A 16,118-nucleotide genomic window follows, 5' to 3' on the forward strand; every position below is an offset into this window, starting at 1 on the left:
TCTCTTGTCTTTTTCATGATAACTATTGTAACATGCGTGAGGTACTGTCTCATCATGGTTTTGATTTGAATTTCTTTTATGATTAATGGTGTTGAACATCTTTTCATATATTTGTTGGCCATTTGTATATCTTCTTTGGAGAATCGTCTATTCAACTCCTTTGCCCATTTTTTAAATCAAATTATTTGTTTTATGTTGTTAACTTGTAGTTCTTATATATTTTGGATATTAACCCCTTACCAGATACATGATTTGCAAATATTTTCTCCCACTCCACAGGTTGCCCTTTCACTCTGTTGATAGTTTCCTTTGATGTGCAGAAGTTTTTTAGTTTGATATAATTCCATTTGTCTATTTTTCTTTTTTAAAAAAGTTTATTGGGGTAATAATTGTTAGTAAAGTTAAATAGATTTCAGGCGTACAATTCGGTATTACATCATCTGTAAATCCCATCGTGTGTTCACCACCCAGAGTCAGTTCTCCTTCCATCACCATATATTTGATCCCCCTTACCCTCATCTCCCAACCCCTCTCCCCTGACCCTCTGGTAACAACTAAACTATTGTCTGTGTCTGTGAGTTTTTGTTTCTTCATTTGTTTGTCTTGTTCTTTTGTTGTTTTCAGTTTTATATACCACATATCAGTGAAATCATATGGTTCTCTGCTTTTTCTGTCTGACTTATTTCGCTTAGCATTATACTCTCAAGATCCATTCATGTTGTCACAAATGTTCCTATATCATCTTTTCTTACTGCCAAATAGTATTCCATTGTGTATATATACCACAACTTCTTTTTTTTTTTTATTGGGGTGACAATTGTTAGTAAAATTACATAGATTTCAGGTGTACAATTCTGTATTACATCATCTATAAATCCCATTGTGTGTTCACCACCCAGAGTCAGTTCTCCTTCCATCACCATATATTTGATCCCCCTTACCCTCATCTCCCACCCCCCCCAGCCCCCTTACCCTCTGGTAACCACTAAACTATTGTCTGTGTCTATGAGTTTTTGTATCTCATTTGTTTGTCTTGTTCTTTGGTTGTTTTGGGTTTATATACCACATATCAGTGAAATCATATGGTTCTCTGCTTTTTCTGTCTGACTTATTTCACTTAGCATCATACTCTCGAGATCCATCCATGTTGTCACAAATGGTCCTAATCATCTTTTCTTACCGCTGAATAGTATTCCATTGTGTATATATACCACAACTTCTTTATCGATTCATCTATCGAAGGACATTTTGGTTGTTTCCATGTCTTGGCCACCGTAACTAAAGCTGCAGTGAACATTGGACCACACTTGTCTTTATGGATAAATGTTTTCAGATTTTTGGGGTAGATACCCAGGAGAGGGATTGCTGGATCATATGGTAATTCTACTTGTAATTTTTTGAGGAACCTCCACACTGCCTTCCGTAGTGGCTGCACCAGTCTGCATTCCCACCAACAGTGTATGAGGGTTCCTTTTTCTCCACAGCCTCTCCAACACTTGTTACTATTTGTCTGGTTGATGATAGCCATTCTGACTGGGGTGAGGTGATACCACATTGTGGTTTTTGTATGCATTTCTCTGATGATTAGTGATTTTGAGCACTTTTTTCATGTGTCTATTTGGCATTTGTATGTCCTCTTTGGAGAAATGTCTCTTCAGGTCCTCTGCCCATTTTTCAATTGGGTTGTTTGTTTTTTTATTGTTGAGTTGCATGAGTTCTTTGTATATTTTGGATATTAGCCCCTTATCGGAGGCACTGTTTGCAAAAAACCTTCTCCCATTCAGTTGGTTCCCTCTTTATTTTGTCGATGGTTTCTTTTGCTGTGCAAAAGCTTTTAAGTTTGATATAGTCCTATTCATTTATTTTAGCTTTTACTTCCCTTGCCTTTGGAGTCAAATTCATAAAATGCTCTTTGAACCCAAGGTCCATAAGTTTAGTACCTATGTTTTCTTCTATGCAGTTTATTGTTTTGGGTCTTATGCTTAAGTCTTTGATCTATTTTGAATTAATTTTGGTACATAGTGACAGATAGCAGTCCAGTTTCATTCTTTTGCATGTCGCTTTCCAATTCTGCCAGCACCATTTATTGAAGAGGCTGTCTTTCCTCCATTATATATTTTTGGCTTCTTTGTCAAAAATTATCTGTCCATATTTATATGGTTTTATTTCTGGGTTCTCAATTCTATTCCATTTGTCTATGTGTCTGTTTTTCTGCCAATACCCTGCTGTTTTGATTATTGTGGCCCTGTATTACAAGCTAAGGTCAGGGAGTGTGATACCTTCAGTATTGTTCTTTTTTCTTAAGATTGCTTTGGCTATTCAGGGTCTTTTGTGGTTCCAAACAAACCAGATGATTTTTTGTTGTATTTCTTTAAAAAAATGCCTTTGCTTTTTTTTTTTTTCCTTTTTTCATTTTTGGTTTCTTTTTATTTTTTATTTTTTTTTAATCTCTCTGTTGACCTTTTAATTTTTTTATTTTATTTTTATTTTATTTTTATTTTTTTTATTTTTTAAAATTTATTGGGGTGACAATTGTTAGTAAAATTACATAGATTTCAGGTGTACAATTCTGGATCACATCATCTATAAATTACATTGTGTGTTCACCACCCATAGTCAGTTCTCCTTCCATCACCATATATTTGATCCCCCTTACCCTCATCTCCCACCCCCCAACCCCCTTACCCTCTGGTAACCACTAAATTACGTTCCCCAGATTAATTTTCAAAACCCCGTGGCCATCTTGTGGTTACTGATTGTTTTATAATCCCCTCACCTTCCCCTTTACCCCCACCCCCCCTGCCCATCTAGCAACCCTCAGTTTTTCCTCTATGTCTCCAAAACTGTTTTGATCAGTTCATTCACTTATTCTTTTCTTTAGATTCCGCATATAAGTGAGATCATATGGTATTTGTCTTTCTCTGTCTGACTTATTTCACTTAACATAATGTTCTCTAGGTCCAATAAAAAAATTAAAAAAAAAAGAAAAAAATGCCTTTGACATTTCGATGGGGATTGCATTAAATCTGTATATTGCTTTGGGTAATATGGCCATTTTATCTATGTTGATTTTTCTAATCCATGAGCACGGAATGTCTTTCCGTTTCTTTGTGTCTTCTTCAATTTCTTTTAAAAACGTCTTATCTGTTTTTCTTTTGTTGCCTGTACTTTTGGTGTCACATCCAAGAAACCATTGCCAAATCCAATGTCCTGAAGCTTTCCCCCTGTTTTCTTCTAGGAATTGTATAGGTTTAGGTGTTTAATCCATTTTGAGGTTATTATTATATATGGTGCAAGTTAAGGGTTCAGCTTCACTCTTTTGCAAGTAGATATACAATTTTCTCAACACCATTTGATTAAGAGACTGCCATTTTCCCATTGTGTAGTCTTGGTGTACTCTTACTGCAAATCATTTGGCCATGTTAACTGAAGGTTGTCATCACCAATTCAATGTGTTGAAAGAGAAAACTTAAGTCAGTGAAAACAGGTCAACTGTGAAACAGTTCCTGTAACACAGCACGGCTGTGAGACAGCTCAGGTGTGAAACAGTACAAAGTGGCTTGGGTGAGGTGGCTCAGGCGAGGCGGCTCATGTGAAGTGGCTTATATGAAACCACTCTAGTGTTTCAGCTCTGGTATTGCAGTTTCGGTGTCACAGCTTCAGCCAATGTTGCAGCTTATCTAGGGAAAGATAGTCCTCTATGGAAACTGAAAGTATGCTCTGCAGAGACAGAGATGAAGCTGGCATATACAGAGAAGAGTTCCCTCCCCTGATCCTTGACTTGTCTATTATTATGCAAATGAGGACTCCAAATCTTCACTGATTGGTCCAAAAAGCACTGACCTGATTGGTTGGATTGGAGCCACTCTGAGTGGTTGGTAAAGATGCAAATGATGATATAGCTGTGCAGCTCCAGTTGGCTGGGGCAAGCCTTCAGCCCATTGGTCGATTTACAAGTCTAGGAGCTCCTTTATAAGAATTGGCTCAGATGTCAGGAACAGGAGACAGGCAGCTCAGTGCAGCTTTTCCTTGATGCACAGCAAGCATAAGAGGCCCCTGTTTAGCAATGGCTTCTAGACTCTGTTTAAAAATTTGACCCCAGTTAGCCACCAGGAGTCCTTCTTAATAGGCACATTCTTTCTTGGAGGCAACAGCCACATGTGCAAGCATTTATTTCTGGGCTCTCTTTTCCATTCCATTGGTCTGTACAAAGTGTGATCAAAACATACAGTGAATGTTTAAATAAAAAAAATATTATAGTAAAAGACATTGCCATTAACCCCTTTCAAAATATTCCCCCTCACTTCAAATACATTTATCCCATCGTTCTTGCCACTTTCTGAAGTAGTTCTGGAAGTCCTCTTTCATGAGTGTCTTTAGTTGCCCTATCATGGCTGCCTCAATGTCCTGAATGATTCAAAACGTTTACCTTTCATGGTCATTTTGACTTTGGGGAAGAGCCAGAAGTCACACTGTGTCAGGTCCGGTAAATAAGGTGGGTGAGGACACACCGCAATGTTTTTATTTGACAGAAATTGCTGTATACCAGAAGCGATGCGTGACTAGATGAAGTAAACACACTCACAAAAGTGGACTTCCAGAACTGTTTCAGAAAGTGGCAAGAACGATGGGATAAGTGCGTTTGAAGCAAAGGGGATTGATGACAATGTGTCTTTTGCTGTAATAATTTTTCTTTTTACTTAAACATTCACCATAGTTTTTGAACACACCTCATGTATCTTTATGCCAATACCACACTGTCTTGATTACTGTTGCTTTGTGGTATGTTTTGAAATCAGGACATGTGTGGTCTCCAACTTTGCTCTTCTTTTTCAAGATTGTGTTGCCTTGGAATCGGACAAAAAACGTGATTTCACTCATATGTGGAGTATAAAACAACAAGTAACAAATAAGCTGAAAAAAACAAAAACATACTCAGAGTTACAGACAATAGAATGGTTGCTACCAGAAAGGGGGTAGGAGGAAGGCAAAGTGGATAAAGGTAATGGAAGGAAACTAGATTTTTGGGGTGACAAAGATGTTGAATTATAATTTTGTATACCTGAAAATTATATAATGTTATTAACCAATGATGTCCCAATAAATTTAATTTAAAAAACAAAAAACAGACCAAAAAATATATTGGTTATTCAGGATCCCTTGAGCTTCCATGTGAATTTTAGTTTTTCTTTTTTTTTCTATTTCTGAAAAGAATTTCATTGGGATATTGATAGGGATTTCATTGAATCTGTAGGTCCCTTTGGCTAGTATGGACTTTTTAACAAAATTAAATCTTTTAATCCATGAGGATGGGATATCTTTCCATTCATTTGCATTTTCTTTGATTTCTTTCAGCAATGTTTTGTAGATTTTAGTGTACAAGTCCTTTACCTTTTTGGTTAAGTTTATTCCTAAGTATTTTATCTTTCTTGATGCTACAGTAAGTGGGTTTGTTGTCTTAATTTCCTTCTCGGATTGGTCATTGTTAGTGCATAGAAACACAAGTGGTTTTTGAAAAAAATTTATATTAAGGAGCTATATCATATTCTGTTGTACGGATAGTATAATTTATTTAACCAGTACCCTATTGAGGAATATCTATGTCATTTCCAAAGCTTTGGTGTGACAAACAATGTTGTAGAAAATAGTCTTGTGGACATCTTATTTTTCTCATGTCATGTGTATCTGTTGGGTAAACTTCTAGAAGTTAAATTTCTGGGTTAAGGATATATACATTTAAACATTTCATTGATATTTCCATAACATTATGATTTTGACATAGTCAGATTTTGTGATGGTGTTTATTAACAATTATGAAAGCATCATTGTCTCACGCAACTTGCTCTCTTAAAGGTAATTTACCTAGTCTTTCTTTCAAAGCAAAGAAGCAAATTCACGAATTACATACTTATGTTCAAGAGTCCAAGAAACGGTTCTATGTTGATTTCTGTCACATTTTGATGAAAAATGTGAAAGAGATATTTACCAATGAATTTTTTCTAAAATACAGCTGAAGGAAACTCATTGACAATCATCTGTTGAAAATAATACACCTATATCTGTAGAAATTTGTTAGTCATCCTTTAATAGCATTGAACTTCTCTTTCTTACAATTGATGAATATATAATGAATTATTGTATATTTTTAAAATTCTGTGATTATAATTTTGTTATTGTTTCTCTATTTGTGGAATTCGTCATTTAAAGCTGCTTAGTGTTAAGAAGTCCTGTCAACAACAGCTAGTTTAAAAGTTGTGTGATGTCTTGTAATGAAGTGGATATCTTTTCAAATTAATTGCATTTACCAGGGAGGAAAAATATAACTTCTCTGAATTTTATGTTTAAGTAATATTTAATGCGTGGAAGACAGAAGAAAATCCATATAGCAGATAAAGTAGTCTGGTTTCTACAGTTGGCAATGGTACCTGAATATTTGAAAGATAACTTGAAATGTGTAGAAGCTTCTTTTGATTACAACATTGCCTGAGTCTATCAGCTCATTAAAAAGTATTTGGTTCAAAAAAGGCCCATCATTTGCTATTCCAGTAGAAAGCAGCAGTTTTGTCACCTAAACACAACAGGAGCTCCTGCCAATTTCAAGAAAAGCAAATAGAATGAACTAAAACATGGATGGCAGAATGCACTTAGAAATAAAATTTGAAACGATTCAATTTTAGAGAACTGATTTGTAATTTGCAGAGATTACCAATGGGCAAATTATAGAACATGAAAGGAGAGATCATCTAGCTAACCCTCTGTAATGAGTAAATAGAATTGGATGGGTTGGTATAATGCAGGGACTCAGCTCCCGCTCCCGGCACAAGAATGCAGGATATGGTGAGGCCAAAAAGGAACACCAACGGAGCCATAGATAGGGGAGTTCATATCACTGTATTCTCGATGGCGGCTGGTCGAGACACAAAAGCAAACATCTGCCAGTACCCCAACGAGGGGTCTTCCTGCACCCCAGTCTCACTGGCGGCCTACGAGACACAGGAAGTAGGATCAACACGATATGCAATGTAATCTGCTTGCTAACTGCACTCGCTAGCCGCAATCCACCATCTGCTTCTCTGCCAACCAACCAAAACCCCTAGCATAGCCACGGCAGTTATATTAGTGGCCAATGGCTAACCGGCAACAGCTGATGGCCACCCAGCCACAGCAGATGGCCATCTGATCACAGCTGATGGCCATTCAATAACCAAGCCAGCACCTTTCCACGTTAGGCCGAGAGCCTGGAAACTGCTCTCTGGGACTCTGTGTCCACAGTGCGTGTGTGTTTCTAGTGGCAGTTTTGAGTTTATTCAATACTGAAAGAATTGTATGCAGATCTCAAATTGGTCTTATGTCATGTATGTAAGTATATATGGCATGCCGAATATTATATATAAAACATCTAGGAAAGCAAAGCACTTGATGATAACCTGGAACATGGGAAAGAAAATATGTAGGATCTCCTATAGATTTGTGGTTAAGAGTGCGTGTCTGGGCTGAATCTCGGCTCCACTACTGTGGGACTTTGTGTCTTAGTTTCCTCATCTGGAAAATGTAGGTAACGAGCATCTGTCTGTCTCAAAGGGTATAAGGATTACATGAGATAATCCAGATAAAGATTAGTATAGTGCTAGGCATGTAGTAAACTCTCAATAAATGTAAGTTGCTGTTATTGTTTTGTCAGTATGTCAAGAAAAGAGGATGGAACAAAAAACATTTTCAGAATAAAGTCAAAATAGTCACTAGCACTTTCATGTCAATGGGACTAAATTGTACCCCCTACGAAAAGGTGGAAGATCAAATGACGTAGACCGCCTTAGCAACAGGCCCCCAAAAAAGGTGAATTTCCGTAGCCAATAAGAATCTGCGTTGCGGAGGAGGTAGCCAATGGGTGACGGAAAGAGGAAGAGGGAGGACGCGCCAATTCTCCTGCCTGAGCCTCGGCCCAACAAAATGGCGGCGGTGGCGGTGTCGCTTTGTTTCCGCGGCTCCTGCAGCTGTGGCAGTGGTAGCGGCCTTTGAGCTGTGGGGAGCATCCAGCACCAGCTATAGTGACGAGAAGTGCAGTGCATTTCTATCGTAACCGGGCGCTGTGGAGCGCAGAGTGGCGCCCTACGGTCGCTGAAGTCCACAAGGCGTTGAAGCGAAAACATGACTGCTGAGCCCATGAGGTAAAACGCAACCCCGTCTCACGGGTCCTAGCGGTCTGGGCCTACGCGCCTTCTGAGCCGGGTGTTTGAGAAAGCGTTGGCTTGGTGGTTCAAGCCTGCCTGTTGTTTAGCGGAAGAGACATCGTTTTCTCGTTGAGAAGGGTTTCGGGGTTTCGGCGGTAGGTTCCAGCAGAGAGTGGGGGTGGGGTGGCGGTGGCGGGGGGAGGGGGGGCGCGGCCTGGCGTGTCGGGCGATTACTCCAACCTCCCCTAACTGGTGAAGCTTAGTTGGCTTCCTCTGTTTATTCTTTGCCTGTGGCATTGAGACCCCCAAAGTCAGAGGCGGTTTTTGGTGTCCCGGTCATTCTTCCTAATTTTTGGGCCTAGAAACTGGGGGGAAGAAGCGGGTGGGAGGGTGGGAAGGAGAGGGTGGGGTGGGAAGAGGGGGAGGGGCGGGCGGGCGGGCGGGAGGATGTGAGATCCTGGGACGACTTTAGTGGCTTTTAGACTGCTGGAGACGGGAAGTACCCCATCCTTGCGGATTTTTTTTTTCTACAGCTCCTGGTGACAAGCCCGTTTTTGGGGGTGAACGGTGGATCTTACCAGTTGTTTACATCCCTTTTCTAATCTAGATCCTGAAGGGTATCCTTGGATTTACCTCTAGGCCAGGGAATGCTAACGCAGGATTTTGCTTCCAGAGGTCCCTAGTATACTACTTTTTGTGAAGTCCAGATTTAATAGGTGGTAAGGCAGATCTCAAATGTTTCTCCACTTTCTGGGCAGATTTGGAGCAAAAGTAATTAGACCCTATTTTTGTTTACTTATTCCATTGTGGATGTGGAACAGGTTAACGTGGGTTGATGGGAAGTAAAATTTATTGCAAGGGAAGCTGTGCCTCACAGGGTGCCTCTTACCAATCAAGCACGTTTATTAGGTTGAGGCTGTTTTTGTCTTGCCTTCTGATTTGCCTCTTGATAGTGTCTAAAAATACGGATAGTTAAATATGAAATGTATACCACTTTTACACAGGTGGCTACCTTGCTTTTCAGGCAGTTTGATATTTGACTTTTCATTCCATGTGAATTAAGTAGTTTTTCTGCTCTGAAATGTATCCTTGTCGGGTAGAGGCAAAATAAAGACAATTGCAGGGAGCATGGATCAGGACTGCATTCATAGTTGGCAAAATGTGCCTTTGATTAATTATTAGGATGGTATACGTTTTCAGGGCACTCTAGCCAGCATGTACAGTTTGGGAATGAGACTGTGATACTTACTATGCCTATTTTTCTACATTAACAAGATAGGTGTTTTCTTTTTCTTGAGGAAAAAAAATACACTTAGTTCTTAGATTATAGATCCTTAGTTGTGGCCTTGGTTTCTGAATTTGTGTTAATTGGCTCAACTACAAGAAACTTTTATTTATGGGGTATAGGGCACATAAGAGGCACCCAGTACAACTTGCTGGCTGGTTATTACCAAGTGCTCATGTTCCTCTACATGAAGGGGGTACCTTACAGTTAAATATGCCCTCTAGCATTTACTACACCACACAAAATCTGCATTTAAAACTATAGGATTTTCGGAACGGATTTTCTCCCTTTCTTTAGGGTGAACAAATTAACTACATATAGACTTTTGAATATAATTATTTTATGCCATGGTTAGTTTTCCTTGTGGGTGTTGAGTTTTTGTAGATCTTGGTGGTAAGAGTGATATTACTACAGTTGAGTGCTTATTGTTGACCTTTACCTGTATAATCTTGATTAATTCTCATAATAACCCTATGGCGTAGGTACTTGGTACCTACATTTTACAGATGAGGAAGAAACTGAGGCACAGAGAGATCAAAGAACTTGACCAAAAGTTATACAGCTTGTAATTGGTGGAGCTGCAGTTGAACCCAGTCTTGATTCCAGAGCTTATGTTCTTACCCACAGGGCATTAATGCCTCCTTGAGCTGCCAGATCTAACGTGATTATGACCACTTTAATTTAGCCCAGCTGTTAACAATGGAAGAAGTTAATGCTAGCTATTGTAGATCTTTGGTTTTGAAGCTGTTTACAATACTTGCCTCTTATGGTCAGATGAGAGAGATAACTAAAACATTTAATTCCAGAAGAGTCTTTATGTGAAAAACTCCTTGTAGAGAACCACATATATAAATGTAGAGAATTAATTTTAAAAAGTGTGATGCTCTCTGATTATTTACTCTGAAAGAGCACCAAGTGGGTATTCAGAAGAACTGTCTTAGGCTGAACTGTCATTCATCTCAAGTCATAATCACAGTTAAAGGATAATCTAGCAGGGAAATGCTTGAGTGAGTTGAACCCACAATACTGAATCACTCTTGATTCGCTTCTGATGTGACAAATAATATGAACAGTTCTATGCATTATCATTAATTGTATGTTACACAGTAGTTCCCATTTTTTTCTTTATCAGCTCTTCTGTAGAGCACTTCATTAGTTCTGATTTTCATTTGTGTTTATAAAAAAAAAAAAAGAAATTTTCTATGATTCTATGGTGAAAAAATAGCCAGAAAGCAAGAAGGAGGAAAATAAACTGATGACCTGACTAAATCATACGTTGAAAAATCAGCGGCTCAGTCTTTAAAGGTTTTGTTATTATTTTTAAAGGGCTTTTTTTGGTTAATTGTTTTATTTTAAATACGATTGGCTTGTTTCTTCAAATTTTTGGTAATATGAAAGACCAGCTTCTGATTGACAGATGAACTTCAATTTATTTTCATATAAAGATCGTGGAAATTTGATAGGATTTGTCTTTTTAATCCTTACGGCTACTGATTACTTGAAAAGCCAACAGCAGTATTACTTGTTATTCGTCTTAAATTTAGAAAGGCAGAAGTTGTCTAAATTGAGAGATGTTGGGAAAATGTCTTAGAAAGTCACTGTTAGGGTAGTAGTTCACAATCAGTTATGTAATAACCTAATTGTTGAGCAGTGTAATCTGTGAAATATTTGTATTCCCACTATGTGGAAAGCATTAAGACAGGCCTGTGGAGGGGAGGAGTGGATGCAAATTTTATAAAGGGTTTTGAAAGCATTTAAATACCAGCTGTTTGGTTATGTTATTGGTTGGGTTTAAAAGACATTCCTGGCTTTAATTTTGATCAGGCCAGTTCTGGTTATTGGCTACCTTTGGTGTAGTTGGCCATGAACTTTCAGTTACATATTGTATTTTTAGAGATAAGAAAAATACAATACTAAAAGGAATTTCTGTATAGATACAGGTGTGTGAAATAATTTTTGCCATAAAAAATTGTATTTATGTGCCTGTTTCACTTTTGAAGTATGAATAAATTTATGGATTGGGTGTTACGATACAGGTAATTCTTGGGTTTATGTGAAGTCCTTTCCCCAAGACCTTGAATGTCCTCTTGGCAGAAGCTGTTCAAATGATTTAAGCCATTGGAAAATGATGCATAGATCTTCCTTTAGTCGTGTTGGATATAGCAGGGCAGTAAAAGGAGTGTTTAAGAAGGATCTCTCTGTACCTATATCCTAATGCTTGTCTTATGATTGGCTTGATAGCTGATATGCAAGGTGTTTAACCTCCATCTGTAAAATGGGAGTAAGTTTAATAGATATTGATAAAGCCTGCAGTTGTTCTAGAGGAGGTAATATGGTTGTAGCAGTGGTTCTTAATAGACAGTAAACTCTTTGGGGTCTTTGCTAACTTTTAAGTGTTTTGAGAGCTTAAAGAAGTCCTCATATTAACAGTTTGAGAACTACTGGTGTAGAGGAATGAACACTGAACTCTGAGCCAAATCAGGGTTTTCTAGTTGTAGCTCTGTTGCTTAACTGATTGTATGACCTTGGACAAATCGCTTATCCTTTCTAGACCTTTGCTTTGTCATTTGCAAAACGAACTTGTACTAGATATTACATAAAGGTATTTAAAAATATAATCCTGTTTATGTGAGTGTCAATCATTTTTTTTTAGTTTTATTTGCCTTTTGGGGGTAGGGAGAAGGGTATTGATGAGGTGAAGTTTCTTTGTTCACTGTATGCATATCTTTTTTTGCCTTAAAACTTATATGACTAGGATACAGGTGTTTTGTTGCTAATATAACCTGTCACAGTATATATACATGTTTGTGTAAACACTTATTAGAAAAGGAAAACTTTTTGCTGGGAAGTTAATAATTATTGTCGCTCAGGATATGTTTTATTTTGGAAGATGACTATATTCGGTTGTATTATATTTTTGCCCTTTTATGACTGGAGATGATACTTCTGAAAAGACCTGTATTGGTTCTAGCCAATTGTGCTTTTTGCCCTGGGAAAAGGTTCTGTGAATTTTGCCCTGTCGCCACTGTTTTCAGATCCTGTCTCCGAGACTTGGTCTCTCAGTTTTGGCTTGAAGTAGCCACTTTTGGTATCTATAGTCCAGCTTTCTTGTTAACTGTTCCACAAAATAATTGTTTAAAAAATCATTGGTATAGCAGTGATGTTTGTGTATATATATCCTATGCTCCATATTTTGGAAGAATGCTTTATTAGTTGATCAAATGCATGAGTATCAGTTAGGGGCCAGGCACTGTGCCAGGGTATGCAAAAGGTAAGAAGACAAAATTCTTGCCTCCTTAGGGCATTCTTAATGTAGTGAGGGAGTCAGTAAGTAGATAAGCAGTTACAAAGCAGTGCAAAAAAGGAGGTATATTGATTGTGCTAGGGATCAGAAATGAAGGAAAGCCTAATTTGGGGGATATCTAGGAAAGTTTTACAGAGGAGATGGTAGCTGAATTGGGTCTTGAAGATGAAGTAGCATTAAGGGTTGGCTATGAAAAAGGGCAGTCCAGGCAGAGGGATTGGTATGGCTAAAGATGAATTTTATTTTCCACATAGCAGAGGAAATAAGACATATACACAGTTTTGAAGCAGGATATAAAGTGATAAAGGCTGCATTAGGTAAAAACTAAGTTGCTGTGATTGGGAGTTCAGAGTAGGAAGGCATTTCTAATGGGGCCCAGGGAAAGCTTTATGGAGAGATATCATTTGAATATGGCCCTTGGAGGATGAGTACAATTTTGACAAAGAAGACTGGGGGAGGATTCCAGATGTGAGGAGAGGACTATTCATCTTGAGCAAAGGACTGTTGTGTATATTAGGGTTTTCTATTTGGAACAAGGTCAACTTAGAATTTTTAACTCAACTCCTGAACAACTACTGTATAACCATTGTGCAATTCCTATGTTTTTTTCCAGCTCTATTGAGATATAATTGAGATACAACTTTGTGTAAGTTTAAGGTGTACAATATGATGATTTGATGTATGTATACATTTAAAAATGATTAACGGTAAAAGATTCTCATAAGTCCTTCACCCAGATTCAGCAAATGGTTAATAGTTCACCACATGTACTCACTCTATCATTCTCTCTCTTGTTTTTCTGAATTATTTGAGAGTAAATTGTAGACATGATGCTTCTTTATCCCCAGATACTTCAGTATGTATTTCCCTAAAATAGGAATATTCTCTTATATCACCTTAGTATGGTTAGCAAAATTAGAAATTAATATTGATACAGTGCTATTTCTAATCTACAGACCTTCACATTTTGCCAATTTCTTTATAATGTCCTTTATGGTGAAAGACAAAAATTCCTTTTTTGTGCGTGTGTGTGTTGTTTTGTTTTGTTTTGTTTTCTTTTGGTCTGGTATCCAATTCTGGAACACTCATTGTATTTCATTGTCATTTCTCTTTAATCTTCTTTAATCTGAAGCAGATCAACTTGCTATTTTTACCCTTCCATTTTTTGAAGAACACAGACCAGTTAATTTGGGTTTGTATGATGTTTCCTTGTGATTTATGCATTTTGCTAGAACTACTATGAAGTGATGTGTCTTTCTAAGCACGTTTTATCAGGAGGGACAGAGGCACATGGTATCTTTGCTTTCACTATTTTAAAAATGCTTTTACTTTTAATACCAAGATTATTAATGAGCTCATTCTCTATATTTAATTAGAGATTTGAAGCTAGGTTTGGTTACTTGTTATAGAGTTGGGGAGAACTTGCCCCCCTTTCATTTTTCTTGTCTTTCACCTTTCCACCTTCCTCAGATACCCCCAAAATTCAAAACCAAAACACACTGTTTATGAATTTTCATTGTGTATTCTGAGCACGTACTAAAAAGAGAGAACTAAGAGTGAATGTTTCATATTAAAGTGACTGGACCTGTTACTTGCTAAGTATATGAAATAATACATTTCTTTCAAAGGCTGACTATAGTGCATTCAACACAGCTTACTGAATATCTCAGTTTAAAGACAAGAAAAAATATTTGAGGGTACTAAATGACTTCAGTTTTTTTTTAAATTTATTGGGGTGACAATTGTTAGTAAAATTACATAGATTCCAGGTGTACAATTCTGGATCACATCATCTATAAATCCCATTGTGTGTTCATCACCCGGAGTCAGTTCTCCTTCCATCACCATATATTTGATCCTCTTTACCCTCATCTCCCACCCCCCAACCCCCTTACCCTCAGGTAACCCAGTTTTTTTTTTAATGCTCAACAAATCACCACTCTTAAGGAATTCCTGAGTAGACGTTATTTTCATTTTAATAAACATTTATTATTCTTCTGTACAGGGCAATTTGTTATTTTCCACATGGGAAAAACAGATGAAACCCAACCAGTTTCTTTTACTGAGGAGCTTATACTCCAGTAGAGAGTACTCTGAGTTTTAAATAAGAACTACTATAAGCAGAATGTGTTGCTTATTATGAGAGAAGTGAAGTGAAACAAAACTTAGTGGGATAAGAGGGAGGGGAAAGAGAATCAACTTACTTTTAGTAAGAGGTGTAGTAAGATAAGATTGGAAAGTCATGTGTGAATTATCTTGCAGAGAGCTTTGAATACTATGCTTAGAAGTTTGTACTTTATCCTTATTTATAAACATGGGAAGCCTTTGGATATTCTGAGCATGGCGGTGACAGATGTGAGTCTGTACTCAGTAATGCCAGTTATTAGAAATAGTGAGAAGATAGAACAGCCCTTTAGACATGTCCTTTAGACAGGGAATATATTTAGGAGAATATATAGGTATATACCTCCAACTCTCATCTTCCAAGGAAAAAAGAAAGGGAAACATGCTAAGTACCAACAGAGTGTAACAGACTTAATTATGTTATAATAATAATATATCAGTGTAGTACTTGAATCAGGGAGAATGAACTTGGGTAAAAGATAGTATTTCAAGGCAGGTAAAGATGAGTTTTGGGAACACCTTCCTCTATCCTTCCACATTCCAAATATAGCATTTAAATATTTAAATAACTTGTATTCCTGCCAACCCCACTGCTGTTTTTCATGATTTGTCTCTGACATCTGAATTCTATACGTTTACCTGATTATTTTGGATGGGAGCTAGGGTTCCCTGCCTGACTTGAAGAGTTCTGGAAACAGGTACCATTTTCTACCTCTAAAATATAAACTCCCTAAAATTGTAGGTTTTTTTTTTTTTCGTGCAGAGAAAGGGAACCTTAATTCTCCCCAGAGACCTTTTTCTTATAACTCCTTACAACAGGAATATGATTTTTTTGCTTTGCTGTCTTGATCTTGCCACAGTTCTTTGCCTCTTGTCTCCATTTGAAGACTCTTCCTTTGGGTGGAGGTAGTGAGTGGTGTATCGATAAAATTAACTATATTTAGTAAAGCAAAAAAATCTGTGCCAAATAAAATGAAACATTTCTTGAAATTCCCATTAATTTGGCCCACATGAACATGATAACCTTTATTGCAATTAAAATTTTTTGTTTTGAGTAATATATAGAGAGCACTTTAGAACAGTAAGATGAAATGCAGATCTTATTCAAATATTGTTGCTTTATTACTCAAATTTGTAATTTCTTACCTCCATTAGAACACTTATATCTTTGTATTTAAAACAGTTAACTGGAATTTGGTCAATCCTTTATTTTTTCTTAAATGCTTTGAAAAGC

General features: G+C 37.3%; 1 protein-coding gene across 8 annotated transcripts in view; it reads left to right on the plus strand.

Moving 5' to 3' along the window:
* The first annotated feature begins 7,936 nt into the window (after positions 1–7,936).
* Positions 7,937–16,118, plus strand: part of ATRX (ATRX chromatin remodeler) — a 263,444-nt gene continuing 255,262 nt past the window's right edge. For all 8 annotated transcript variants that reach the window (XM_033104061.1, XM_033104070.1, XM_033104101.1 and 5 more), the window contains exon 1: positions 7,937–8,168. Coding sequence is in view for 2 of the 8 variants with exons in the window: in XM_033104080.1 (XP_032959971.1) it covers positions 8,149–8,168 (20 nt within the window). In the remaining 6 variants the exon portion in view is untranslated. The remainder of the gene's footprint in view (positions 8,169–16,118) is intronic.

This window comes from Rhinolophus ferrumequinum, chromosome X (assembly GCF_004115265.2).
Source record: "Rhinolophus ferrumequinum isolate MPI-CBG mRhiFer1 chromosome X, mRhiFer1_v1.p, whole genome shotgun sequence".
Taxonomy (NCBI): domain Eukaryota; kingdom Metazoa; phylum Chordata; class Mammalia; order Chiroptera; family Rhinolophidae; genus Rhinolophus; species Rhinolophus ferrumequinum.